Source organism: Neopelma chrysocephalum, unplaced genomic scaffold (genome assembly GCF_003984885.1).
Source record: "Neopelma chrysocephalum unplaced genomic scaffold, ASM398488v2 Primary Assembly neopelma1_76, whole genome shotgun sequence".
Taxonomy (NCBI): Eukaryota; Metazoa; Chordata; class Aves; order Passeriformes; family Pipridae; genus Neopelma; species Neopelma chrysocephalum.
The window spans coordinates 2,888,469-2,915,745 of NW_020897737.1; the positions used below are offsets into that span (position 1 = coordinate 2,888,469).

Here is a 27,277-nt window from a genome sequence, read left to right on the forward strand (position 1 = left end):
AATGGCGTTGTTTGGTACGGCCTATCTCCTTGGACTTGAACAGGAAAGGTTAATTTGGAAAGCACATTTGTGTTTCCTCAATTTGCATGTTATTGTGATCCCCATAGGTAACTGGAGAGGTGGCTCAGTCCAGCAAGACTGACTCTTTATCAGGTTGCTTGGTCACGTCAGATCATTGAGACAGAGGATGGAGGACTTCTGTGAGTAACGAAAGAAAATATGCAGTGGAGATTTTATGTCCTAAAGAACCTAACTGCTAAGGGTTTGATCCCTCTCCCACTGATCTTGGATGAAATGTTTCTGATGGATTTGTTGGCCATTGGAGCAAACGTTGTAGCCTCTCATTATGCAGAGATCTCGGTAAATGGCAATATAGATGAATTTATCAGGTACAGTAAATGTTTATAAATAATGTGTATCCCAAGAGTGCAGTGGAAAGAGGTTGTGATGTATTTTTGCTTGCATGCATTTTGGCAGAACAGCCTGATCATACATAAATGATTAGCTACTGTAACTCTGATCAGGGAAAATGCATCCTGCCAGAAAAACAAATACCAAAACTCTTCTGGGCCATGCAGAATTATTGCACTTGGTGTGCTTTCCATTTACTGTCTCATCTCAAAGGAGAAGAACAGCTTTGAAAGTGGAAGATTGTGTCTGGGAGTCCAGAACCTTAAAGGACTAGCTCAGTCAATCATATGCCTTCTGCTTTGCTGGTTTGGCATTTTAGATATCTTTTGCACCTTAATAAAGGTCTGTCTCAAAAAAATTTGATCATTCTGTCTTTTACAGTGGTTGTTGATGCCAAAACAGAACTGTCACCAGACTGATGGTAAAAGTTTCCTGAAAATACCATATTATGGTATTATTAGACCTTTGGGGCAGGGGTAGGAGTGTGAAGAGCTTTCTTTGTTTGCTTCTGTTCTCAGAAATCTTTTGCTCCCTATCCAGTCCTGATGGGACTCCATCACCTGGAGAGGTTTCAGAGCAAGAGGCACAGTGATTTCCATCTTGTGCCCATTCACATGGAGCTTTCTCCCACCACAGCATGCTTTGTAATTTTTGGTCCTCTTTGAATCTGCAGGCCCCCTCCCTGGCCCCACAGGAGTGGCTGCTGTGCTCTGTTCCATCACTGTACTGCGGAAAGCAGCCCCTCCCTGGCTTTTGGAGTGGGGTGGCAGGAAAGCCTGGGGGAAAGGTGGCCTGATGAGGGTGAGTGATGCTGAGGACTGGGCCCAAGACTGTACTGGTGATATTACAATATCATACTTCTACTGGCAGCTCCTAGTTTTGAGTGGTTTCTTGGGCTGTGTGTCCAAAATCACAGTGTCCCCATGCTATGGATACACTGCCAGGTGCAGCAGATTGCTCAGGGGCTGTTGTGTTAGCAGTGGGCAGTAACAAATCACCCTGGATGTGATGGCTCTGCCCCTCCCTGGGTACCTGTGCAGTGACGGAGTCAGGGGAGCATGGAGATGAGCTGGGTCAGAGATTTGGGCCCGGCTGCCAGGGGTCAGGGTTTGATGTCAGAGCATGCAAAACCACGTCTTCCTAACCGCACAGGGAAGCAAGGCTGCAGCGTTCTTGGCTTGCCCAATCCCTTCCTAGTAATCACACGAGGAGCAGACGAGCCAAAACATGAACTGAGTCCACAGAGTTCCAATCATGCATTTATGGTGAGAACATGTGCATGCACATGAAGAAATGAAGTGTACAGGCATTAGTGCAGTGCTTCTGAACATAAGATTTGAGTGCTTCATACTTGTCCCGTTATCTGGATTCTGCACCTGGGTTGGGACAACTCTGGATACATGTACAGACTGGGGAATGAGATGCTGGAAGGCAGTGCTGCGGAAAGGAACCTGGGGGTTCTGGTCGATGGGGAGTTGAATATGAGTCAGCAGTGCCCTGGCAACCAGGAGGGCCAACCATATCCTGGGGAACATCAGGCAAAGCATCGCCAGCCGGTCGAGGGAGAGGATTGTCCCGCTCTGCTCTGCACTGGGGCAGCCTCACCTTGAATATTGTGTGCAGTTTTAGGCACCACAATATAGGAAAGATATTAAGCCATTAGAGGGTGTCCAAAGGAGAGCAATGAAGATGGTGAAGGGCCTTGAGGGGAAGCCGTGTAATGAGCAGATGAGGGCACTTGGTCTGTTCTGCCTGGAGAAGAGGAGACCGAGGGGAGACCTCATTGCAGTTACAACTTCCTTGTGAGGGGAAGAGAAGGGACAGACACTGATCTCTTCTCTGGTGACCAGTGACAGGACCCAAGGGAATGGCCTGAAGTTGTGTCAGAGGAGGTTTAGGTTGGATATTAGAGAAAGGTCCTTCACCCAGAGGGTGGTTGGGCACTGGAACAGGCTTCCCAGGGAATTGTTCACAGCACCAAGCCTGACAGAGTTCAAGAAGCATTTGGACAACACTCTCAGGCACATGGTGAGACCCTTGGGGATGGTCCTGGCCAGGGCCAGGATCTGGACTTGATGACCCTTGTGATCTCTCCCAACTCAGCATATTCTGTGATTCAGTATGACTGTTTTGGAGAACATCTATATCACTAGCATGCAGATACAATGCCTTGTGGTAAATGCAGTATTTCTTTCCTTAAGGGTTTTCATAAGCATGCCAGTCACATAGATGACCAAATACCTGGACAGCCTTATGTTTTTTTCTGGTGTGCTGGATCTGCTAAAATGCAAATCATTGCCTCAACACAGCAGAAAGGCCGAAAGAGATCATGTGACTTCAGATGTGAAGCAGGCAACTTCAGCCCATCCCTTTCTCTGCCTGAGATTCAGGAGGCATGGTGACAAAACAGCTCTGCTACAGCACATGTACAGCACAGCTGGAGGGTTGCAGCCATGAACTTTCACACCAATTTGGATGATGAAAACAGCATTTTCCCCTGGCTGTTTCTGAAGAGCAGCGTTCAAGAAATTTCCTCTTGGGAAGCTGTATAAGTAGGTGAAGAGCAAGTGCATTGCAACTCCTGAGCTCCAGAGCCCCAGAGAGAATTGGAGCACCTGTTCTGCAGAGCTGCACCCCTCAGGGTTTGCTTTCTCTTAAAAAAAAGAATCTTCTAAAGGTACTCTTGTAGAAAAAATCTCGGTATTGCTGACACAGAAAGAATAAAAGGTAATGTGTTTGGGTGGGATGTATATATATATTTTTTAACTCACTTTTAAATAGTATATTTACAAACTGACAGTTGAATGTGGCACTATTTATGATTTTACCCTAAGAAAAATCAGTTTGCTTCAAACACTAAAGTCTGACCTGGACTGAATCAGTTATCCAGAACTTCTAAGTACAGGTGAGATCAAATAGTTTTGAGACTACTGTATTCCATGTATTCTGTTTTAGGAAAAATAATTTTTAGGATGATATTTTTTAACCTTGTTCTGATGCTTAACTTAAATTTTATTAAAACCATACCAAAGCATGAATTTAATTTTTAAAGTGGCTCATATTTCAACACATATTTATTCTGAAGCTTTGCTTTTTCAGGATGTAATTAAGACCCTGCTCATTAACTGCAGGACAGTGTGTGATCCAGCTTTTTTGCTTAAAGGGTGTTAACTTTTATGCTCCAGTTGGATCCAGTTTACTAGAACCAACTTTGCTTCAGGATTTTCAGTTTTCTCCTTGTGTCCTGGAGGAATCTCTCCCTAGAGGCATTTAAAATTTCTGGAAAGTGATATGATGGCTTTGCTTATTCTTCAAGGTGATCTGCACCCCATTTGTACACTTGTATTTGATACTCTGCCCCTTTTTAAAAAACATTCTGATCAAAAGTCTTGCACAAAAAAAATGAGGCTGCTTGCTTTGTTTGGTTATTTTCTGTGCAGAAAAGTGAAAATGTTTTGTGTAAATTGTATCCTTTTTTGATTATAAATAACATGAACTGGCATTCTTCCATCTTTTTTCTACAGACTCTTTGGATTTGCATGCAGTTCCTGAACTCAATAATTGCTTGAACAATCTCTGCATGTTCACACCTTTGCTGCTCTTGCTTTTATTTCTTTTTGCAGTGCATTTTTTGCCTCAGGAATATGAGTCCACCTTAAAAAGCTGGTCTGTCTCCATCCTATTCACTTCCAAGCTTTGCTGGCTCTCCTGTATGTTACTACATCCATTCCCTATTGATTCCTGGCCCCAACACTGAACTCTATCAACATGGCCGCTTGATAGAAATTATTCCATCAGTTCTATATTGAGATTGGCCTTGCTTCTCTGAGCAGGCTGAAGAAATTACTGTTAACAAAAAGGCTTTCTTGTTTCTTTATTTCATATATATATAATCACTGGAAGTCCCTCTTAGTTTGTCCCATGGATGTAAAATAATGGAAACCCAAACACATATTGATTTGATGTTTGATGTTCTCATATCAGCCCTTTGGCAGACCAAATTCAGTGATGGTGTCAAAATTACAGCTCTTGTGCCATAGCCAGATTCCATTTCATTCTGCTGCTTTACAGTGGCAGCTTCATCCCACTTTCCACAATATAGGTCTTTTAGCTAATGATATCTTTAACTCATATATAGATTCCCATCCTTGACAATTGTAACAAGACAGTTTGGAAGAGTTGTCCTTGTGCAGGTCCTGACCTGGGTGTTGTCATTTAATGTCTACGTTCTTCTCTCTAGGGTATTTTGCTCTTTCCAGCTTCATTCCCTCAGCAATACACAGAAGCAAATCCATCACAAAACCATGTTATAGCAACTCTCAGTTCTCTGTAGTCCTCATTTCCAAAAGAAAACAATTCTAAAGGAGATCTGTGAGTCACAGTAAACTAAACAATGGATAAGATGGCATCAAAGGAAAGCCTCTGTCATTGGAAGCATCCACCCATCCATCCATCTGATCTTTATGCAGGAAACTGTTCCTGTCCCAGCACCTCTACAACTCCGTGTACCTTCTAAGACATGTTATGAGAGATCATAGCTACCTGTTCACAAATATGATTGAGAAAGGGGTGAGTAGTGCAAGGAGGCACATTGCTGGAGATAGCCATTGAAACAACCTGTAGGGGAAGTAGCATACTTACAGAAACTCCATCCCAACCAAAATAAAAGGAGAAGTCTTTCATTTTTGTTTATCAAAGGTAAGAAACAAATGGAAATATGCAGGAATAAGAACTTAAAACCTAGTGGCTCTTACTCATGTCTCCCATATCCTTAGGCTTGACCTAGCTTATACTTGTCTGCCCATAGCACAGCTCATCTAATTTAAAAGATAAAGTGTGCTTGAAAGGATGGCTCTCTGCCCAAAGGACCTGCTGTCTGATTTCATTAAAAGTCAGCTATAAATCTTTACAAGATTCCTATTATTCTTGAGGCAGCCTGGTCTTTACATGACTGACAAACTGGAGGCATGATTGATTTTGGGCAGCACTTGTTACATATGGATCAAATGATGCTGGTTCATTATCTCTGTAAATCAGGCTCTTGACAGCTTGGGTTCTGAACCCCAAATTTCAGAGTATACCTTCAGCAACTCCTATCCAGAAAAGAGCAGCATGTGCCACTCTGGCTTAGCTTTGTGCATGTCTATTGGCATGATTGCAAAGACACTTTATTTTGCTTCAGTGGATGGGCTGTGTATTCAGAGCCTGTCCATGACAAAATTGCCTTTTTGCTGAACTGAGAGAAATGTAGCAATTTCTTGAAGTTATGTCTAAAACTAGAAGAGATCACTGGCTTGTAGAATTGAATTACTGCCTGCTTTTTAGTCAACATGCCAGATTCTTTCTTAAAGGTAAATCAGTGGTATAGTATCCAGACTGTTAACACAGCACTGTGTCCCAAATTCTCATCCAGCTACCTTGTATCTCTTTCAATACCTTGGTAAAATCCCAGCTTTTTGTTTCATCAGCCAACATTTAGGGGGAATTTTGTGATGGCAAATGATTCTTTGCCAGACACTGCATAGTAAGTAGCTCACAGAAATTACTCTTATGGTCTGGAGTCTGGGCATGCAGGTTGGCAGCCAGGATGTCTCTGTAGACAGCTGAAAAGCCATCAGGAAAAGATAGTTGAATGTTTACTATGTCCATTTTAGAATGCAGATATTTGGGACTGAAGGTGATGATTACTCCCCCGGACAAGCTCACTGATGGCCAGATTTGGTCTTTTTAAGGGGTTTAATGATAGGATATGTTTGTGTAAGTTTTCCTCCAAGCCCTGAGGAATATGTTTCAGTCTTCATTTTCTGCTATCACAATAAAATTTCTGTCTCAGTGTCTCTATCTTTTTATTTCTTTGCTCAAGGAGGTGTTAGAAGTCCATGAGTTTAGAGGTATGTGAAGGAAAGAGTGGAGATGACTGGGAGAAAAGCTTAAGTCATTGAAAGCAGGGTATGAAGGTGATTCAGATCCCCATTCCTTGGGGATCCCCATTCCACAGCCCATTGTTAGCTGTGGTTTGGATGGAGCCCTGAGAGGAATGATAGTTCTGTTTGGGGCTCCCATTTCCCAGTTGCATTGCCTTTAATCAAGACAGTCTCACTGCAGTCTCTTATAGAGACTATAAGTTCTATTCTTCTGGTCACAATTCAAGTCATGGCTGGCTTGTTTGATGGACTAATGAAGACGAGATTCTCCTCAGAGGACAGTGAGGCGATGGTGTACAGGAGAGCAATAATTGTTTGGAGAGAAAACAAATTTGAGCTTTTAGCAAAGTGCCATATTTGATAGTGTCAAAGACTTTGATTGACTCAAAATTAATATAACAGCGCAGCACTTATTTATATTTCATGATAGCTCCTTCAGAGGGAAGTAAAGCAGTTCATTGTGGGGAAAAAAATTAAAATCCTTCTTTTTTGAAATAATTACTGACTCATAAGGTGTGAGTCCCAGCTCAATGTAGGATACTCTTGTATTGTGGGACCCTGAAAAATAGCCCCAGACCTGTAAAGACTTGTGTGATATTAACGTGAAACGACATGACGTCACAGGATATCGTACATAACAATGAATGTAGAAAACTACACATATAGTCCTGCAACTATAAATGTTTTCTAATTATTGAAATTGAAGATCAGCTAGTTATGCATTTGTGGTTTTTTTTGTCTTGTATCCTCCTGTTCATTTTATTTCTGCTAGTAAAGCCAAAGGAAAATAGTAGTTAAGCATTCATTTTATGCTGGTGAATTTCTTCTTTGTTTTAAACCCCAAGTTAAAAGGAATATTAATGAAACAAAACAACAAATGGAATAATTTAGATGTCAGACATGTAACCCTGGAGACAAGGAGAGAGGGGGCAGTGTGATCACATAAGAAATGTTTAGCTAAAACAAAGTTCAGTATCTCAGAGCATCAGTGACTTTCTTGTTACTTAGAAATTGATCCATTTTGTATCTCAGGGGAATTGTATTCCTTTGAATTTGTTGATTAGGGAATGTATTGCATTAGTGAATGATATTACTTAGTGAAGAGCTGAGCAAGTGCCAGGACGAAAACCCAAAAGACTTCACTTCAAAATGTACTTTGTTCATTTATTTAATGAAACAAAATCTTTTCTTTGAATTGTTTCAGTAGAAAAGCAACAGAAAATTGAATGTTTTACTTAAATGAAATCTGATATTGAAGTGATTTGCTATGGCACTGTTTCTCCTGGTAAATTTGGTGGTGGTGACACTGAGGGATAAAGTGATAAATGGGGTGGTAGGGCACCTTTTAAAATCCATAGAGTGTTAGGAGGGCTGAGGGTTAGGGGTTTTTTAGCAGTAGTATCAGATGTAATTTAAAGTCTTTAAAATTCTGCAGTTCCAATTTTCAAATCACAATAATGAAGAGTAACATGACTCTGTAGTCCCTTGTCCCTAGTAGTAAGGCTTTAAATAGCTTTTCTTCTGATTAAGAAATGACTGGTGCACTTTTAGCTAACCTGTTAACCTTAAGCTAACATGTAAGAAGTAAACTGTATTAATTACTGAGTCAAATTCTTTTCAATGGAAGCTGATAGTAATCAGATATGAAAAAGAAACCTAGTATGGTTCATCAGGTCCAGTTTGTGTAGGATGTGCTGTACAATTGTGCTGTAGGTATTTCAGATTCTGTGTTGTCAAACACTTTTGTTTTTTTCTCCTTCTCCCTCCCTCCCAATCTCCTCCCTGGCAGGAGTGCTAGGGAAGAGCCGAGGAGCCTGGAGGGGTATAGTCCTCATCACTGAAGGAACAGCACAGGAAATGTGTGTAATGCTAACAGCTGAGAGGAACATGCTCCATATCAGCAGCAATTAAAACGGATAGGCAGCAGCATTGGAACCATGGGGTGCAACAGATCTGTACCTGACAGAAGGTCAGAGAGAGGTGAGTGTTGCCTTTGTCTTCAGGGCAAGTGGTTGTTCTCTCTGTAACACTAGAAGAGGATTGCAAGGTAACATTTCCCCACAGTTGTGTTGTCAAAATACTCATTCAGAGAAAAATATTTTCTTTTTAAAAGAGTGCGCAGATTGTAGATGCTGGCTGAGGTTGGAAGGCAACTTCAGACCACCTCTAACACCAACAGATTGGATTGTAAAAGATTCACAGCATCTGGGACAGAAGCTAAATTTCAGATGTGTCTGTGCTCACTGTGTCACTGGCAAAGCTTAGAGGGTAAGGTACTGAGGGGGACCTTTTGTGGCCTTTCACACCACAGGATTCCTGGGCAAACTGCCCCAATTTCTCTGCTGGTGGGTGACCCTGATTATGAAAGAAGTGTGATAAAGCAGCACTATTGCAATGACTATCAGAATCAGTTTTCTGGCCTACCAAGTGCCTGGCCTGTCATTCTCCCTCACAATTACTGAGGCTGTCAGTTGAAAGTCTCCACAGTACCTGGTTAAATGTTTAATTAAACTATGCATCCTCCCCCTGCTTTTAATGATACCCCACTCTGGAATGAACACACCAGGCTCTGCACAGGCAGGATTGACTCAAACCTTTTTTCAGATCCTTCGTGTTATCTTTCAAAATTTGTCATTAAAGCACAATTTACAGGTCTGCAGAGAGCCATGTTACATGGCACTGTGTAGTGTCTTAGGACATTATTATGCTGAGCAGCCGTGGTTCAAAAGGAAAGCTCTTTTTGGCTACCAAACCAGGACACAAGTCCCAGTAAACTGGTGTCTACAAAGTAGGGAGCTCTCAGTCATGGCTGCAGGGATCCAAGCTGACTGGTTTAAGAGTAGCCCTCAGCTTTGTGGATGCTACTTGGCGTTCATAGCAGCTTTGATGCTATATGAAAGTAGAATGGAAACATCTGGAGTCACAGACCTACCTGTAACTGGGAGGCAGCCCTTCCTCTTTCGGTTTGCATGCTGTGCATATATGTGCCTTGCAAGGCCTTGGGGATGAGCTACTTGGGAATATTTCTGAGAGCGTATAAGCTTGGAGTGGGCGTGAGAAGCTGTACTCTTTCTCAATCTACAACCATCAACACACATGGATGTGGGGCAGACTTGATTAGCCCAATGATTTTGTGTGCTTGTTGGGCAGTGTTTTGTCTTCTCACTTGCTGGGTGGTTTTCCTTCTATACTTCAGCATTAGTCAAGTGATGCTGAACCATCATTTTATCTGCAGCCTGACGCTGTACAACCCTCTAATGAATTAATAACATGAATTTAACAGGTACTTGCTGGTGTAGAGACCTTCTGCAACTGACAACAATTTTTTTTACAGATGCAGTTTAGCCATGTGTGAAAATCATGTTCTGATTCAGTCCTGAGAATAATAGCACTGCAATAAGTACAATTAAAAAAAAAAGACAGGAAATATTCTGTTAGATTTGCAACATTAACCACAGTGACTGATATGTCTCTGTCTTATGTGATGCCCGTGGAACTGTGCCATGTTAAGTGCTCAGGACCATTAAGCAACGCAGAGGGTTTAATGGGAAGTTTAATGGCTCTGATGCTGGAAATCAGTTTCTATGCTGGTGACTGTGCTTTGGCCCTTTTTCTTCTAAACAGAAACCTTGGTGACAGCCTTGCTGTGATGTGTCAAGCTTTCAGGTCTGTAGTGGTGGGGCATTCCAGAGAGAACAGAAAATAAAAGAAATCTTAGAGTTTATGTAGGGTATGAAGGATGTTCTTAGCCATATAAGGATCACATTTCCTTCGGGCAGAAGGATTTTTCTCGGATGAGTGTGGTATCTACAGGATGGGAGTCTTTACTGATTTTGGTCTTGTCTGGACTAGAAAACTTTACCACTTTAAATATACTGTATACTCATTAATGGTAAAATATGCAAACAATGTGTTGTTATAGCATATGTAAGCATTTTTATAAAAAGGCTTCCTTAATGTTATACATTTATTAATAGACTCACTTTTCCACTGAGGTTTTTCTTTACCTGCGTAATTATCAGTTTAAGAAAAAAAATCATTCTCACTCAGGGGTTCCATTCATCCTAGTCTCAAAATTCCTGCTGATCAGTTAAAATAATTCTTTAGTGTAAACTAGTGTAACTCTAGTACAGAGCTTTTCTTTAGTGTTTTGCAGAGGAAAAAGTATTAGCATGAATTGTTATTTGTTAATAAACTTCTATCTGAGCAGCTAAAGGAATGTGATCTCTCTGTGGCATGAATGGGGCCTGTAGGCAGCAGGCTCTTTCCTCCATGCTCTAGTCCTGGTGATTGTTCTTCAGTGAAGTTTACAGAATTTTTCTAGACTGAGGCAACAGTAGACACAACTTCTTAAAGTGCTGAGTGGAACGTGTATTCAGCACATAGTCAAAAATGCTCTTCTGACATGTTCCATTGAATTCTTGGGAAGTGTTCCTTTGTTCACTAAGCTAGCCAAAGATATACCTGCATGCCTTTTGGCTTGTCTGTTTAAGCAACATATTCTGTCCTTCAATATAATTTGTTAACATTTTATCCTAGTGTTTGAATTTTGATGGCTTGCTGATGCAGCTGTGCAGGAAAAAACTTCCTGGTAGAAGAGGCTGTTGCAAATGTTGTCATTGTGTGATTCATGTTACAGCTTGCAAAATCTGAAGTTTTTTACTGCATCTTTGATAGAGAAATACATTCTGTTGGTAGGCCAAACTGCTCTTCTTCCTTTCCTCACCTTCCCATAACACACATGCTGCCCATCTGCGTCATGGACGACTGACTTCTTATATGGGTACTGTCTTCAGGACAATGAAATGGGGAAGCTTAGTGACATTTTAGGCCTGAGCAAATCAGCTAGTTTGGGATCCGTGTCTGAAGACAGAAACAGTAAAGGCATCATGTATTATCAGGAAACAGCTTTTCAGTCTTAACTTTTACAGGGTTTCATTTTACTGTTTGTTGACTGTGCACAAAGGACTGAATTTGTCATCTGTCTGCAAAATTCTGCCAAGGCAGCATGCGTATTTCCATTGTAGATGACACTGCATCCATGTATAGTGCATTGCCCTCTGTTTTGACAGTCATTAAAGCTGCCATCCTCATCCAGAAGTGGTACCGCGCAACAATGGCCCGGATAGAGATGAGGCGCCGCTGTTCTCTGAGTATCTTCCGGTCAATCGAATATGCTGATGAACAAGATCAACTACAGGTTTGTAATCTTCCATTCTTCCTGTACAAGCAGTTATGTTATCCCCAAAGCACTGAGGTTGCACAAATAAAATGGGGGTGTGGATATTTTTTTCCTACAAAGCTGGATCCTGATTAATAAAACCACTTCTCCTCCTCACATGTGAATTAAGCTGTGTGTACACATACATACATATATGTATATGTGTATAACTACATAGGCATCAGGACACCATTTTGCCCATACAACCATAGGTTAGAGGTTCCTGTAGAGCAGCTCTGGTAGCCAGAGATAGCAGGTCACCACATTGTGAGTGATCTTAACCATGTCTGTGAGGGAATATATGTGCAACAGTGTCTCAGCATGTGAGTCCAGGCTTCCTTTAGGGTCAATACAGGAAATTAGGAATTTCTAGGCCTTTGTGTTCATCATAGCATCTGTGTCTAAAGTCAGTTCACTGCACTGTAGCAGTTGCTTTCTACTGATTATGAAGCAAATCTAAGCAAATAGTCTCGGTGATGGGCAAGTTGAATTACACCCAAAAGTGTCAGCAGCACTAATACAGCCCTGGAACATTTTATGTATTCATATAGTGTCAAGCTGTGAATTCATAGCAAAGAAGGAAAGAGAGACAGCTATTTCTGTAGTAGGACACCATTTGTGTCATTATTGCAGGCTGATGCTATGGGAATATACAGTAGTGTCTTAGATCCCCCAAAATGGGAAATTGCTAGTAATTGAGTGAGGAAAGAGAATGTTAATGCTTGTTGGATCCCCTAAACTGATCAGTGTGTTTGTTCTTTTCTTTTTCTTACTCAGCTGTCCAAGTTTTTTTCATTCATGCTGGATCACTATACTAATCTTGATTCAGGTAAGGATAAACATAAAAGTAATATGGAGATTCTGTTTGAAAAACCTGATGTGAGGAAAGTTAATTTTGAACGTGATGTTTACAGCCTATGGCACGTGCTGAGGTTGAGGTTTGACTTGCCAAATACTGTAATATGAGTTTGATCGTGTAAGTGTTGACACTGCTCAATATCTACTCAGTGAGTCAAGATGTAAGTCAGAAGAGGTACCTGTTGTCGTTATGAGAATAGTCAGAGATGCTCAGAGTGCTTTCTTATATGTTACTGCCCTTCAGCTTTTCTCATGCTAGTCCTATGGACTCCAATTTTCACGGCTTTCTATTCATGTTTTCTTAAACTATGAGATGTGATTATTCAGAAAGGCTGTCTTCAGTTGGTTGAGGGCAGATGTAATCAAAGAGGTTGCCTTCAAAGAGGCTGCTCTTCTCCTTTTTCATCTTTTTGTTTGTTTTGTTTTTTGTTATTCTTTCAGCAGTTCTGGACCACTTTTTAATTTAATTTGTTCTAGATATCTCTGCAAAACATGTATCAGTATGTGAATTATTAAAAATGAAATAAATTTAAACTGCTGCAGATAAATCTTTAGAAACCATCAAACTTCAGTTATTCAAAGAATAACCTTTAATTTTTGAAGTATTTTGGGATCCTTGGACAAAACTGACTTTTGAGGTCAAACTCAACAGAAGGACAGACTGAAAGGGATTCCTAAGTCCAGAAAACAAACATGACTTCCCTGGATAAATTCAGAATAGATCTTATCTCAGAGGAGTTAAAAATGAGGCTGTCTCCTTCTTATTGCATTACAAGAGAATGCCCTTTCTCTTTCATCTGGTCCAGCCACGGGTTTTTCCTATTAAAATTTGCACAAGATACTTTGATAGCAGGATAAAACCACCATCAAAACCATAAGTGGTTCAGTGTTCTAATGATAACCAGTAGAAATGGCAATTCTTCTTTCTTAAATACTTTAGAGTCCCTAATGCTCTCTGTGCTCTGCAAAAAAATAAATTACTTTGAGCCTTGCTCCAAAGTCAAGGCAGATGACACAATAGTCCTTTCTTTGATTTTTTTTCCCCCCATTACTGCTGTATTCTTAAAAAAAAAAAAATCTGCTTTAGTCATTTAACTTCCTGGGAAAGAGTTGGGAAACTTAAAGAAAATCAGACACTGCTCACTTTATCTATTTATTTGTGCTGATAGTGCACCTCTGTTCAGCTTTTCCACCTGAGTGGGAAAGAAAATAGTAGTGCTAGGTCTGAGATTTGGAAAAACAGTGTTAATCTCTATTTCATTATAATATTCAGATAAAATTTTACAGCTGCTTGTTGTAGATATGATTTATCCATCTGTATTAACTCTGTTTACTGACAGAAGGAACAAAGGTGAGGTGCCAGGTGACTTGCTAGGGCTCAGGACACGGCTGGTGCAGGGCACACTGCTACATGCATAGGCTGTTTCTGTGCAGGTGGATATCCAAGCCTCACCTTCACAGGGGTGGAGGTGGAGGGTACTGTGGGCTGCCCCTTGTCACCACTGCACTGGTGAACTGGTCGTGTAGATACTGGAAACTGTGGATGTGGTTAAGGGTTTATGGTAAAGTGTCCCTTTGTCTTACTTGCTTAAAACTTTCATCTGTTAGGACTGACATTGTTAAGATTTGATAACTGCTCCAAAGGCTTTATTTTTTGTCTTGGTTTGTTATTTCCCCTTTCCAACACCCTGTGTTATAGATCCCAAAATGAAAGAGAAAAATTCTGTAAGGTGCATATTTAATAGAGAGATGGCCAAGGCTGCCTATGCAAGGGAGCTGACTTAGATTTTCTTCGAGAAATTGCATATCAAATGTGTTTTGTGTGGGTTGTGGTTATGTTGTCCAACTACTGGCTGTGTGCATTCTTTACTTTAAGCTCTTGATTGCTTGCCTCTGGAAGTGACCTTTGCAGCACCCAAGCTAGCCCCACTGATATAAGCAAAACCAGTGCTGAATAGAGTGTTCTTAAGGAGCTGCTTCCACTTCTGCTGAATCACCGTCTTAAGATGTGAACCACAGTGAACGTAAACATAACAAGCAGAGAGGCTTCAAATTGACTTTGTTATTCCCAAGCATTTTCTAAACCCCACAATTCTCTGGCTTTTTTTTTTTTAATCAGTGTATGCTCATTTAAATTAGAGTGATAGCATGTGGTTCAAAAACCATCTCCAAGAAGACAGTATATAATCTTTTTACCAGGGAATAGGTTGCCTGTTCTTCCCAGTATGTGATGAGAAAGCTATCTGAAAATTTTGTGATCTGTGGTTTTCCTTACAATATAAACCACTCAATCTCCAGTATTCATCTTGTCACTTTCCTCTTTTTAATCTTTCTTCAGATTATGTTTTTCAAAGAGAGAAAGCAGACACTATCTCATTAACACAGTAGTGCTTTTGATGTGATTGTTTATCTGTTATACCCTACAGCTTTTTTCATCCTCTCATTCTCCTTAAGATGTCAGTACAGTTTGTGATTGGGATATTATATAGCTGAGTGTCTTGTTCTGTTTCTTATTAAAGGCTATTTTGCAAGGATTTGTGGGAAGTAAGAATAAAAACCTTTTCTGCTTATGCTTTTCTCCCTCCTTTCCCCCAAAAAATCTTCATACCTACTCAGACTTTAAATGGAAGGTTCTCTGGTCAGAGAAAGCTGGAAACTGTCTTTACAGCAAAAGGTGACCCATTTACTCACTCTTTTGTGGGCACATTGAGGGTGAGAAGGCTGCAAACACATCCAGGAAAAAATGGTGGGACTGAGAATCTAAGACATTACTGGCTGTACCTCTCAAGGTCACCAGGACAAGAACCACACTTCCTGGAGCCCTTCTTCAAAGGGAAACAAAAAAAACCAGTGTTGTTTTCTGCAGTTTCACTCCCCATGATGCCTTCCTTACAGCTTTAACACCCTGCCAAGATTTTTTGCATAGAGTGATTCTCGCAGTGGGGAATAAGTTACAGCTGCTTGCAGCTTATAGTGATAATGGAGTGAAGGAATAAATGTTTAAAGTGTTATAGAAATCTTCATCTTTGTAGTCTCAAGGACCATTTGGCTTTGACCTGATGGCTGTGGATCAGTATCTGTCATAGGTAAGAGCACTTCTCAGGAGTCAGAGGTGCTCTCAGTACCTTGATGGTTAATCTGAAGGCACACAGATGGTGGCAGAACAGAGAACTGATTTCAGAGCTGCAGAAGTAGCTGATTCCCCGTTACCCCAATAGTGACTGTCTAGTGAGGGTAATAGTGGTACCCTTGGCAGTGGTGGCTCTGACTTGCCTCAAACAACTTCCCTGGTGAGGTGTCTTGTCAGGAGAACCAGGTCCTTGGGCTTTCTGTGGCCAAACTGACTCCACTTAGCTCTGGGCTTTCATGTTTAACATGGAATATGGCTGTAGGGTAGTTGTAAGGGGTCTGTTAATAGTGAAGGCTCAACTCACTGAGCTTGAGCTAGACCTCTGATGTCAGAGTACAAAGCAGGTCATTGCCTGTGCTCCCTGTAGCCAGTGGAGAGATGAAGGTGCTGGCAGAGGGTGTTTCCTTCTGTCTTGATGCATGTACCTGAGCTAGACATGCCAAGACTTTTCATCCTTGTGTTTCAGTACAAACCGAAAGAGCTTTGACAGCTTTGACTACAATACTATGGGTGCTGCCTGAATTTGTGTCACGGGAGCTTTAGGTTGGATATTAGAAAAAGGTTCTTCACCCAGAGGGTGGCTGGGCAATGGAACAGGCTCCCCGGGGAAGTGGTCACAGCACCAAGCCTGACAGAGTTCAAGAAGCATTCAGACAATGCTCTCAGGCACAGGGTGTGACTCTTGGGGATGGTCCTGTGCAGGGGTAAGGGTTGGACTTGATGATCCTCGTGGGTCCCTTCCAACTCAGCATATTCTGTGATTCTGTGAATCCTTCAGATTTAGTCCTGCACAGAGCGTGTGATGAGCTGGGGTACTCATTGGCCAGCGTGCAAATCCCCAGGCTGCATTAGGTCATCCATTACAGACCACTCTGAGATGAGACAGTCATCCTGTGCAGGAAGAAGCCTTAAAATAGGTGAAAGACTGCCTGAGGAGATGTAAGTGCACTCTAAGGGTAATGACCATGACTGGCTTTTGACAACTCATCCAAAAGTGCAAAATGGGGTGTACTTTGCAGAGATATGCTCTGCAGGGAAGGAGACTGGGTTTCCCAGCCTAGGCATTTGCCAAAATGGAAGGGAGACTTCAAGGAAGGCAAGTTCATGTTCAGAGGGGAAGTGATGGATAAGACTGCTTCATGCAGGAAGGGAAGGCAGGAGTAGAATCAGGCATGGGCAGGTATCTGCCAGGCTTGAAATACTGAGAAGACCACTGAATCTGAAGTAGTCATGTCAGATGAGGAGAGCCTCTGGCTAAAACAGGCAAGAAATGAGGAATTTGGGTTGTCTGAGGAGTTGGCTTCATGGTCTGCAGCCACGCACTTCCTGAGAGGTTGGGTGCAGAGGGAGATGCCATCCAGAGACTGCTGCCAGAGCGAGAACAAGAGCTGGTGCAAGTGTGCCTGGCTGATCACTGGGTGTGAACCAGCAATTTCAGTCCATAGGGGACGTTTAGTTGTCTGGCCAGACAAAGCTGTAACTGTGGTGGAAAACTGCAAATCAAACTGTACTTGGTGGAAACGGTGAGCCCTGAGCACCCTGCTGTCACCTGATGCCTTAATCTGTTTACATGGATGAGTGTAACATTACATTAGCACTAAATGTGCTAATCAGCTCACAGCAGAAGCGCTGATAAAAAGGTGGGTCTTTTTAATCCAGGGTGTATTTTTATGAATTAATTTATTTATTTAATATGGATTTTATCCAGTTGCAAGACAAGTTGGCCTTTATGAATTTCATAATTTAGGAGGCCACATGCTGGTTTTGGCTGCTGTGAGTTTTGAGTCATAGCTACAGGTATTCCTCCAGCAATAAATAATACATATTTATTTCCAGTTGAAATCAAGTTGCAGAAAACTCACCTGTAGCCCAGCAAAAGGTGTTTACAACAATCATCTCACAAGAGCAACTCTGCAACAGTAGCTGTTAGAACACTTTCCTCTAGGGTCTGGTTTTCTCTTTTAGAATAATGTATGACAAAGACAATCTACAAGAAGAAAACACTGAAATCTACTGTTCACTCAGATACATTTCCAGGGTATGTCAAGAAAATACTGGATTGAAGCAATTAGCAATGTTCCTGATTTCTCCATGTTCTAGGAAAATTAGAAGCTATGCTCTACTTTCACCACTCAACTTTTGTTTACTTTATTTCATCCATTGGTTTCATGGCAGCCGACCAAAAGCTGGAATTGTTTCCTAGTTGTATCAGCAAGGAGTGATTTGCAATCCAGTGTGAAAAAATGGGATCTTGTTGGTGACTTTTAAAATAATCCCTGACATGCTGCTATTTAGCCTAAAAATTTTACTTGGAAAATAAAGCAATAGAAATGAATCTTCACAACCTGTATTAAAAGTGTAATATTGAACTTTAAACAGATGATGGTCATGGAATGATCAGCCATGACTTTTGTATCTCCTTGCTTCGGGGGGGAAGGAGAAGGAAGTCTGTACCAGGTGATGGTTCTCACTACCTATGGGAGCAGACTCCTCCAGAACTTCAGTGCAGAATGTTTTGCACCCTGATCACAGCTACTGGCTGTTGGAACAGAGTTTTTTTCCTGTTTTTTCATTTGGTTGGGTTTGGGTTTTTTTGTCTTGGTTTTGGGGTGTTTGGTTGGTTGGTTTTAGTATTGCAAAACAATCTGGGGAGACCTGGAGCTCTTCCACTACACAAGGCAGGAATTAGGCACTATAATACTGCACCAATTAAAGCAGTTACATTCAGTCACTTCTGGTCATGCTGTTACAGCTCTATGGGGACTGGTACAGTTTCTACATTTTTGTTTTTCTTCCCTCTTGTTCCAGTCTCTCCCATTTCCACCAGCCCTAGTGATCCTCAGGTGGTGTATGAATGCTTACATATAACAGAATTTGAAGAGAAAATGGATGTTCCAGACTCATATTATGGGCCACGACTCTCATTCCCCCTTACTGTTGGAGATGCCAATGCTCTTATTCATGCTTTCAGGAATAAACAGGTAAATTGCAACTAGCTTGATTTCTTTTTACTTATTTTACATCTCTGTCAAGATGTAGTTCCACAATCCAATGTATGGCTTAACTCATGCCCAAAGAGATATTTCACCCTTCCTTTACACCCCATTACCCTTTCCTGCTAGGCCCATGTGATCATACAGGTGCATGGTGAGCTGTCTTGGGAAGCTGATCTGGCTGGAAGCTAACACAATAAAATGAGAGCAGTCAGTTCTCAGCCAGACCAGTTCCTAGATTTGATTCACTGCTTTGCTGCATGACCACTAGGTCCAGCACTGGGGAGGAAGTAGGGACTAGTGAAATGGAATGGGAACCCTTAGCAGCTGCAAGGCAGGGGTTAGCAGTGAGAGTGGAGGACTGGGGAAGGAGTCCTAAGCTAACATAGAAACTATCATCTTTTTCTAGGTTAAAAGTGCTCCTTGTTTGGTCCTCTTTCTTTTGTTCCCCACCTCATTCTTTATAGAGGCATTGAGGTGTAAGGGTTAATCACCTCATTCTAGTGTCCAAGACTCCACTGTAACAGTAGAGCGACTATAAAGCATTGCTAATGTAGCAGAACAGAGTGATACCACAAATCTCCAGAGCTTCCCATCTGCAGCTTCCAGGGCACTGAGAAGGCTGTTCCTGATTCTCTATATTCCTGAGCAAGCCCTTTTGCTGCCCACTCCCAACATGAGGGTGGAGCAGGGAGGCATTACATGCATGGCACAGCTTTGTTTGAACTTATGATTATTTGTGCGTTACAATATGTTGTATGTAAGGGATAAAGGTCTATCTTGCCTTTCAATTTGCTAAATAATACTACTTTTTTCCTGTAATTTTCTGTGGAGGCTGATTGTAAAAGTATCACATATAAAGCGCAAGATAAATGAGCTCACCCAGACCTCACCTTACTGTCTGCTCTCCCTTTATTTACTGTGGTTGGCATTTTATTAGGGAAAGGATTATATGTGACTGGCCTTTTCTGTTTGCTTTAAAAACATGAATCTTGAAAAGTCAGTCTGTCACTCATCTATCTCCTCTACCAAAATTCCTCAGATCTCTGTGGAAACAGTACACTATAAATAAAATGGGAAAATATGTAAAGCAAGTTTGTTAAGGGCTCTATATCCATTCATGGGGAAGTAAATGCAAAGCTATGAACGTTCCTAATTCCCAGCACTAAGCCATACAGCCTGTAATCGTGTCTGGAGGTCTGTAGTATAAATAATCTTGGCAATACATGTCTGATATTATTAAAGCAGAGAGATCTATTGCTAAATCTAAGAAGTTTTCCTTTTATACCTGCCTTTTTTTTTCCCAGCGGCTTCATCCCCACTATGTACTGCAGCTACTATGTGAAACCAGGAGAGTTCTCAAGTTGATGCCAAATATCACCCATCTTTCAACTTCCTACTCCAAGGATATAACTGTCTGTGGTAAGGTGCCAGAGAAGATAAATGCTTTGGGCTATGGATTGATATTCTAAGTGGCCAGAGAATGATACAGACATTTCCAAATTTTGCCATTACAAGAAAGTTCTTGATGCTTTCATTTATTTGTTTGTTTTCCCCACAAATGCATAAATTGGAACAAACAAAAATAAAGTTCCTGAGTCATACTAAGTATATTTTAAGAAAGTCCCTCACCTCCTCTTTCCTTTTCTTGTTTAACATTTCCGAGTCAGTAGTCATTCAGCTAACACTGCACTGTAGCTTAAATACTCCTGCACTTCCACCTCTAAAATGCCACCAAGTATTTTGATTGCTGCAAGTCTCACCTCTCTCTTCTCTCATTCAGAAAAAGATCTTGCCATCATAATTTACTCTGTAATGATTTTAATAAGGGCTTAATATGGGTGGCAAAAAAGGCCTTTAATTGACAGCATGACTTTCTCGAATAAATTGAAATTATAATAAACCCTGATTTCTGAGGAGACCCAAGAGGATGGATCAGTCTTTATACAACCAACAAATTAGTCTCACAGAATGATGTGATGTGTACACAGTAAAGAACTAAGAGCTCATTGCCCATCTATTTTGCTATACTTTCGTAAATTATGAATAATGGGATGCAGTATCCTGACTCACCACAGAACACAGTGGCTCCAAAACAGTAATGGTGACATAACTCTTGACAGCTATCAGCATGTGCTGTGTGTAATAGTAAAGTAGTATAAGGAAGGGTACTGTGACATATGCAGAACAAATGTTATTTAAGATGTGGTTATAGACCTACTTTGATTGCCAGGAAAGAGTTTGTTTAAGTGAGGTCTTGTATAAACAATAATTTGTTAACCAAACCAACAAGACCCCTCTCAAAACCAAGGAAACACAGATTGATACTTGTTCATATGTTCTTGTTAAGCAAATATACCTCTTCATGTTTGTATTGCATTTGCACTGTGTAAGCAGCATCTAAAGGGATCCTTTTATTGTATTGAAACTAAAAGCTTTTGTAACCAGAAAGAACTTCTGCAGAAGATGGATGACCAATTTTTAAGCCTAATTGGTCCAAAATGTTGATTTCCTTAAAATAAGGTGTCCCTCTCTCCATTTTCTTTTAATTTCAAATTAATAATGCAGATTAAATATATGTCTGAAATGTGATGAATATCTGTCATAGCTTGAAGGATCCTTTAGAATGAATTCAGCAGGCTCACAATTAATAAAAAGTTGCAAAGAAAGCGTAGACAGGGCAAAAATGTCACTTCTCTTTTCCTAATCATTGGTTGGGAAAGCATATTATCATAAGATAGGTTTTGAAACTGTTCTCTGGCTTTGTGGTGGTGAGTCAGACACGAGAAGGTTGGCTCTGCGAGCATGAAATTCAGTCACATGTAGAGGGGATCTATTCTGCAGTGATCCTTTGTGTTGGGGTGAAATCCCCCTGCCTGTTCCAAACAAACGTCTTGGAAAGGGCCAAATCTGTTGTTCCTGTGGCCTTAGCACTGAGGCATAATAACATGGCCAGTTCTTGACACACTCCATCAAATCCTGCTGGCAGCAATCAAAACCTGTCCCTGAAACTGATGTTCAGTTGTGCAGTAGATGGCTACTTAGTAAACTTAAATCCATTAGTATGTAGAGGTCTATCATACTTCAAAATGTCTTTTAGTGGCATTTTTTGCTTTTATGTACATAAGGAACACATGGGGGAAAACTTGTTAGTACTAACTAATTCCAGTTTTATAATTCCAGTTTCTTCCTCCTCTGTGAGAAAATAAAAAAAAAATACATGTTTTTGTTTCCTGTAGGAGATTTGCATGGAAACCTGGATGATCTTTTGCTGATATTCTATAAGGTAAGTAGGTTCTCTGAGATGTAACATTTTTAGTTTATGACTTGATGTTATGCAAACATATTTATGTCTGACAGATTTATCACAGAACTGTACATGAGGTGTTTATATACCACACACAGAAATCCTGGAACAATTTGGTGTCTTTGTCGTAGCTTTTCCTTCTCTGTATCCTCCTGCTCACTGTGAAGGAGGAGATCTAGCAGACAGTTATTTTCCTAAAGGATGAGATGGAGCATGATGGAGCATGAGCCAAAACTTAAAAGGAGTCCTTGGAGTGTCTCCGAAGTTCTGCTTCTGTTTTAAATTCCATATTGACTGAAGTCTGCTAAAATAGAACCTTAGTTCCTGATGTACCACTACACCATGGATAATTTTGACTCTCCAGAAAAAATGCAGAAGCTTTCATTTAGGCCCTCCACTGATACCTGCAGGGTTTTTTTAAATTTTTTTTTAACAGGAGACAAAAAAGAGTGCTATTTAAAAGCTTTTTAAGCCTTGAAAGCAATCACATAGCCTTCACAAAATAGAAATTCTTTTGACACTCTTTACATATCCTTCTTTTCATGTTAAAAAAGCATAGCTCTGTTTTACTGATGTGAAAAAAAAATTAAGCTCCAGGCTATCTTTTCAACAATTAGATATTTAACTGAAGATGCAGGAAATGCTGTGTATGTAGTTTCACATTTATCTTCAGCATGAATCACCACCTTTCATTTAGCAGATACTTTCTTTGATTTGAGCTTTCCGGGGGAAAAGGTTTGTGTCTGATCCTTATACATTCATCTGCACTGAATCGAGACTGAAGTGACCTAAACCATGTGTTTAAATAATGTAATTCTCCTGCTGCTTCCAACTTCATTACACTTTATCTGACACTTGTTGAATGGAAATGTGGTTGTTTTGCCCAAGTGCATACCTGAAGCCTGTTGAAGTTTAGTTGAAGTAGAATCAGACCTTTTTACAGTGTTCTGCTTTTCTCATTAATCAACTATGTTTAGCTGTTCTTAGGCTTGCAGTATTTTAGCTGTTCGTTTAATTAGATAATCTCTCTTTTTGAAACTAGAATAAGAGTATGATACATACTGGTTTCATACACAGAACCTGGAATGGGGAAAATAACTATTTTGAAGATAAATGTTTGGACAGCTAAATAGTTATATTTGTAACTGCAGTCAGCCTGCATTTTACTCTTTTGGAGTAAACAGACAACGATTCTTTTTCCCCTCTCTAATGGATGCTATAAAGAGGAAAAAAAAACCTCTAAGCAACTCTAATCCTGACTTCAGTAAATTCAGAGCCAAAACTCCCACTGATTTCAGGGACTAGAGATAAGACCCAGTCATTCTCTGTTAAACTTCTAGGGAAGTCCTTCCACCAAACAGAATAAAATGGACAAATATTTTGTCATTTCAAAGTGGTTAAGAATATAGAGAGCACATATTAGAGCTCCTTAGTTATTTAGAAGCAAATTAGATGACACAGTATTTTCTGTCCCCTCTGAACAGTTACTCAGATGAGCAGCAAACCCAGCCAGCTTCTGGGATCCCTTTTTTCTCTTCATCCCTGACTCTGTTGCAGTTGGAAGGGATGTCATCCTCCAAGTTGGCATGAACCACCCATAACTTTAAACAAGAGGGTGCGATCCTAAACAGTGCCATGAGGAGTGTAGTGATCTCAGCCTGCACAAAGCCATGCAGAGCTGAAATGGGTTTTGGAGGGCTGCATGCAGACCAGGCACCTTGACCATGGGGCTCTGTCCAGGGCTTGTCACAGCAATTCTACAAATCACCAACAGCAAACACACAGAGGTTGCAATATATGGCTTATACATACAATGCTGTAGATTGTGTATAATTATACCTGGTTTGGGTGAGGCTAAGATAATTACTTTTTTCCTCAATAGCCAATTTGTGAGGTTTGTTCAGTCCCTGCATTAATCTCCATTAAATTACAGCATTTTCTGAAATTCCTTGAAACGCTTGAATTTTAAATTATATATCGCTAAGTTAGATTGTTAAATGGATGCTATGGATAGAAATAGCCTGAAGCTGTAGAAAGTGCCAACAACAAACGGAAGTTAATTAATCACTAACCCAGGAGATACAGTAATGATGCCCAGCAGCAAGTTGCTAATCATTAGAAGGCCTTGTTTGCCTCTCTGACATGTCAGAGGCTGCAACAGCCTTTAATTTAGTTTTGCTCTTATTGTTGGTCAAAACCACAGAAAAGTAAATAAAAACTTTGCATGAGTGTGGAACAACACTAAAATGTCACATTGAAGTTGCAAGTCCAAAACAAACTTGTTAAAAACTAAAATGGTGTGTAAGCTTTTCCAAAAGGATGACAGAGTCTGGAGAGTGCTTCAGTAGATTTGTCTTTCCAAGAGGATTGCAGCTACGGAGTGGTTGCATGTATACTCACAATCTATTGGTGATTCACATGCCTATTGGTTTTAAGGCAAAGCTTTTATTAATTCATCTTTCCAGAAGCTGCTGCTGAGTTTCTGCTGTCTGTTCCACTCCTGAAATCCATCCTCTCTCTTTTTTAAAGCCGCTACAACCCACTACATTAGCGGAGTCTCATACATTGCCACTCCTGTGAGCACAGAACAATCACAGGCCTCTTCTAAGTAAACCTGGAAAGGGCTCAGGACAAGCAAAATCCAAGGAAGCTGTATTTACAGCAGTCAGGATCAAGAGACCAGGATTCACTACTGCATCCTGACATAACAGCACAGGACACTGACTGGGACAAAAAATAATATATTCCTTATGAATTCAAATTAAACATTTAATTGAGCCCCTGGCCAACTCATGCATCCTGCAATAAACCTGCTAAGGCAGTATACCTGGGAATGCCATAGAAATGCTTGACACTGACACAGTAGCTGTCTTCAAAAAGTGGGATGTCTTGTAATGCTGCCAGACCTGTTAAGAGTGGCTTCCACAGTTATGATGTGATTTTATAGATGTTCTATTGATAATTCGTGTGCATATCAGTTGTGAGAACAGAGGTTTCCTTTTTCTGGCAAATCAAAGGTTGAAATAATATTTCTGATACTCATGACTGGAAATGAGGAAGGTACGTATAGTTGATGCTATGTTTTCTGTAAGCTGATGGCACCCATTGATGTACTGGTAATTAATCTAATGAAACATACCATCAATTCAAACTACTAGCTTTTGATGAGTAACCATTCATAATAAAGCATTGCTGTATATCTTCAGAGAAAAAATAAGGTAAGAAATACCTGTATGTACAGCCTCTCAGGTTTGTGAGCTTTCAAGTATATTCTTGCCCTGATGGGGACAAAGTGCCATGTGAGTAAAATTCAAGTAGTGCTTTCAGGATTAAAGCAACTGAAATCAAACTCTTCAGAATTTTGTATTAAGATTTTATATCCTCTGGACTATAGTCTTTCTCAGGAGTTTTGGAAGCATACACTGCAAACAATGTAAATATATTAAATCCATTTTCTAACCACATAAGGAAACATAAGGACCTTCAAACTTGTTTCAGAAGACAATTTTCCATGGATTTCCTATCTTCCATTCAAAGTGAATGACTCCCTTCTGTTTGCAAGTGCACAATTTCCTGGAGACAGTTGCATTAATGGAAAAGTATATTTTATTACAAGACTGATGTCCCTTTTGGTCCCATTTAATTTAACAGATAGAGGAAAGGATTAGAGATGGCATCATAAGAACAGCTAGAGAGGTCATCTCTTCTCTGATGGCTCATACGGGTTGTCTGATATGGAGGTTTTTATTCTAAGCAGCAGAAATAAAGAAATGCTATATTTTAGATTTCTCTATTATGCAACGGGTTTTCAGATTTTCTAACAATGTGATCTCATTTAAATACTATTTCCTTTATTATAGTACCATAGCAGCATCTCTAAACATCCTTTTTTTTGTTTGTTTCTTCCTGCAGAATGGCGTGCCTTCAGAACAAAACCGTTATGTCTTTAATGGTGATTATGTTGACAGAGGGAAAAATTCTATGGAAATACTTATAATCTTATTTGCATTTTTTCTTATCTACCCCAATAATATATCCTTGAATAGAGGAAACCATGAAGACTACCTGATGAACATGAGGTAGATTTTGGAGGGCAGGGTGGGTGGTATCTGGCCTTTCACTAGAAATGTTTGAGCTTTTGAATGCTACTTTAGCCGCTGTGACACTCTAAAATACAAATAATATTTTATTAAGTATTCAGGTGTAGCTTTTTATCTTCAAGATGGGGGGGGGAGGGACATCCTCATTACACACAGGAGAACCATATCTTGTCTCTGACCTAGTCACAATCCACTGAAGTCAGAGGCTTTAGTGCAGCTTCCAGAGTATCAAAATTGGGGAAGGAGGACAGATGGAAGGATATTTGAGTTAAAGCATATATTTAGTTAAAGCTGATATTTCAGTTAACTTTCGACTAAGATGTCACTTCTCAAACACAAGGGGCAGGTAAATATTCTAGCTTCCACCCAGGGGAGGTTCACTGGTTGGGAGGTGTCATCTGTCCCATTGCAGAAACAGCTAAGACTCTGTTTTCTAATGCAGACATTTGTACTCAGCTGTACAGCACTGCCAAGGGAGTGAGCACAGCCAGTGGCTCTGGCTGTGAAAATGTGACTTGTAGAAAAAATCATCTCACAGATGTGGGAAGAACTCCTCACTCTTAGTCCCTCCAATTCTAAGCCATCCCAGTAAGTCGTTGGTTGACTGACTGGTGGGTAACCTGTTGACCCCCTTCTATCATTCATGTGTCCACACAGAATACAGTGCTGTTTTAACACAGGCACAGACCTGGGTTAGAGGCCCACAGTCACGTCCTATTAATGATGCACATAAGATAATCAGTTTCACATACTTACTTTTTCAGCACTTAATTTAAAAAATAAATTAAAAAAACCCAAAACCGACAAACATAAACCCAGATCAGTTACTTAATTTATGAGGTAGGAAAATTCCCACCCATAGCAGAAAATATTAACAAAAGCTGTGATGGTATGGAGCGCACAGATGCATTCCTGTGTATGGCTCTTTGCTGGGCATTTTGATTATCAGTGCTGCACATACATAAATTTGAAAGCTGAGTGTTGTGAAAATGCCCCTTGACCAAGGATATCTTGGTGTTACAAGAACGAGGTATCAAAATCTTTGACCCTTGTGGGGGAAAAGACATAATAGATGGCATTGTCTAAGAAAGTTACATGTTCAAGGCCAGGTTGGATGGAGCTCTGAGCAACCTGGTTTAGTGAAAGGTGTCCCTGCCCATGGCAACGGGGTTGGAACCAGATGATCTGTGAGGTCCCTTCCAATCCAAACCATTCCATGATATGATTCTCTGATGATATGATATATGATATGATATATGGTATGGTATGATATGATATGATATGATATGATATGATATGATATGATATGATATGATATGATATGATATGATAT

At 40.4% G+C, this 27,277-nt stretch overlaps 1 protein-coding gene across 4 annotated transcripts in view; it reads left to right on the forward strand.

Annotated features, from left to right (window-relative positions):
* PPEF1 (protein phosphatase with EF-hand domain 1) overlaps window positions 1–27,277 on the forward strand; it is a 39,840-nt gene that overhangs the window by 3,274 nt on the left and 9,289 nt on the right. For all 4 annotated transcript variants that reach the window (XM_027689231.1, XM_027689228.1, XM_027689230.1 and 1 more), the window contains exons 2-8: window positions 8,125–8,315; window positions 11,408–11,535; window positions 12,334–12,385; window positions 18,353–18,525; window positions 19,845–19,959; window positions 21,777–21,823; window positions 25,757–25,923. In XM_027689231.1, the coding sequence (XP_027545032.1) occupies window positions 8,273–8,315; window positions 11,408–11,535; window positions 12,334–12,385; window positions 18,353–18,525; window positions 19,845–19,959; window positions 21,777–21,823; window positions 25,757–25,923 (725 nt within the window). In that variant the 5' untranslated portion in view covers window positions 8,125–8,272. The remainder of the gene's footprint in view (window positions 1–8,124; window positions 8,316–11,407; window positions 11,536–12,333; window positions 12,386–18,352; window positions 18,526–19,844; window positions 19,960–21,776; window positions 21,824–25,756; window positions 25,924–27,277) is intronic.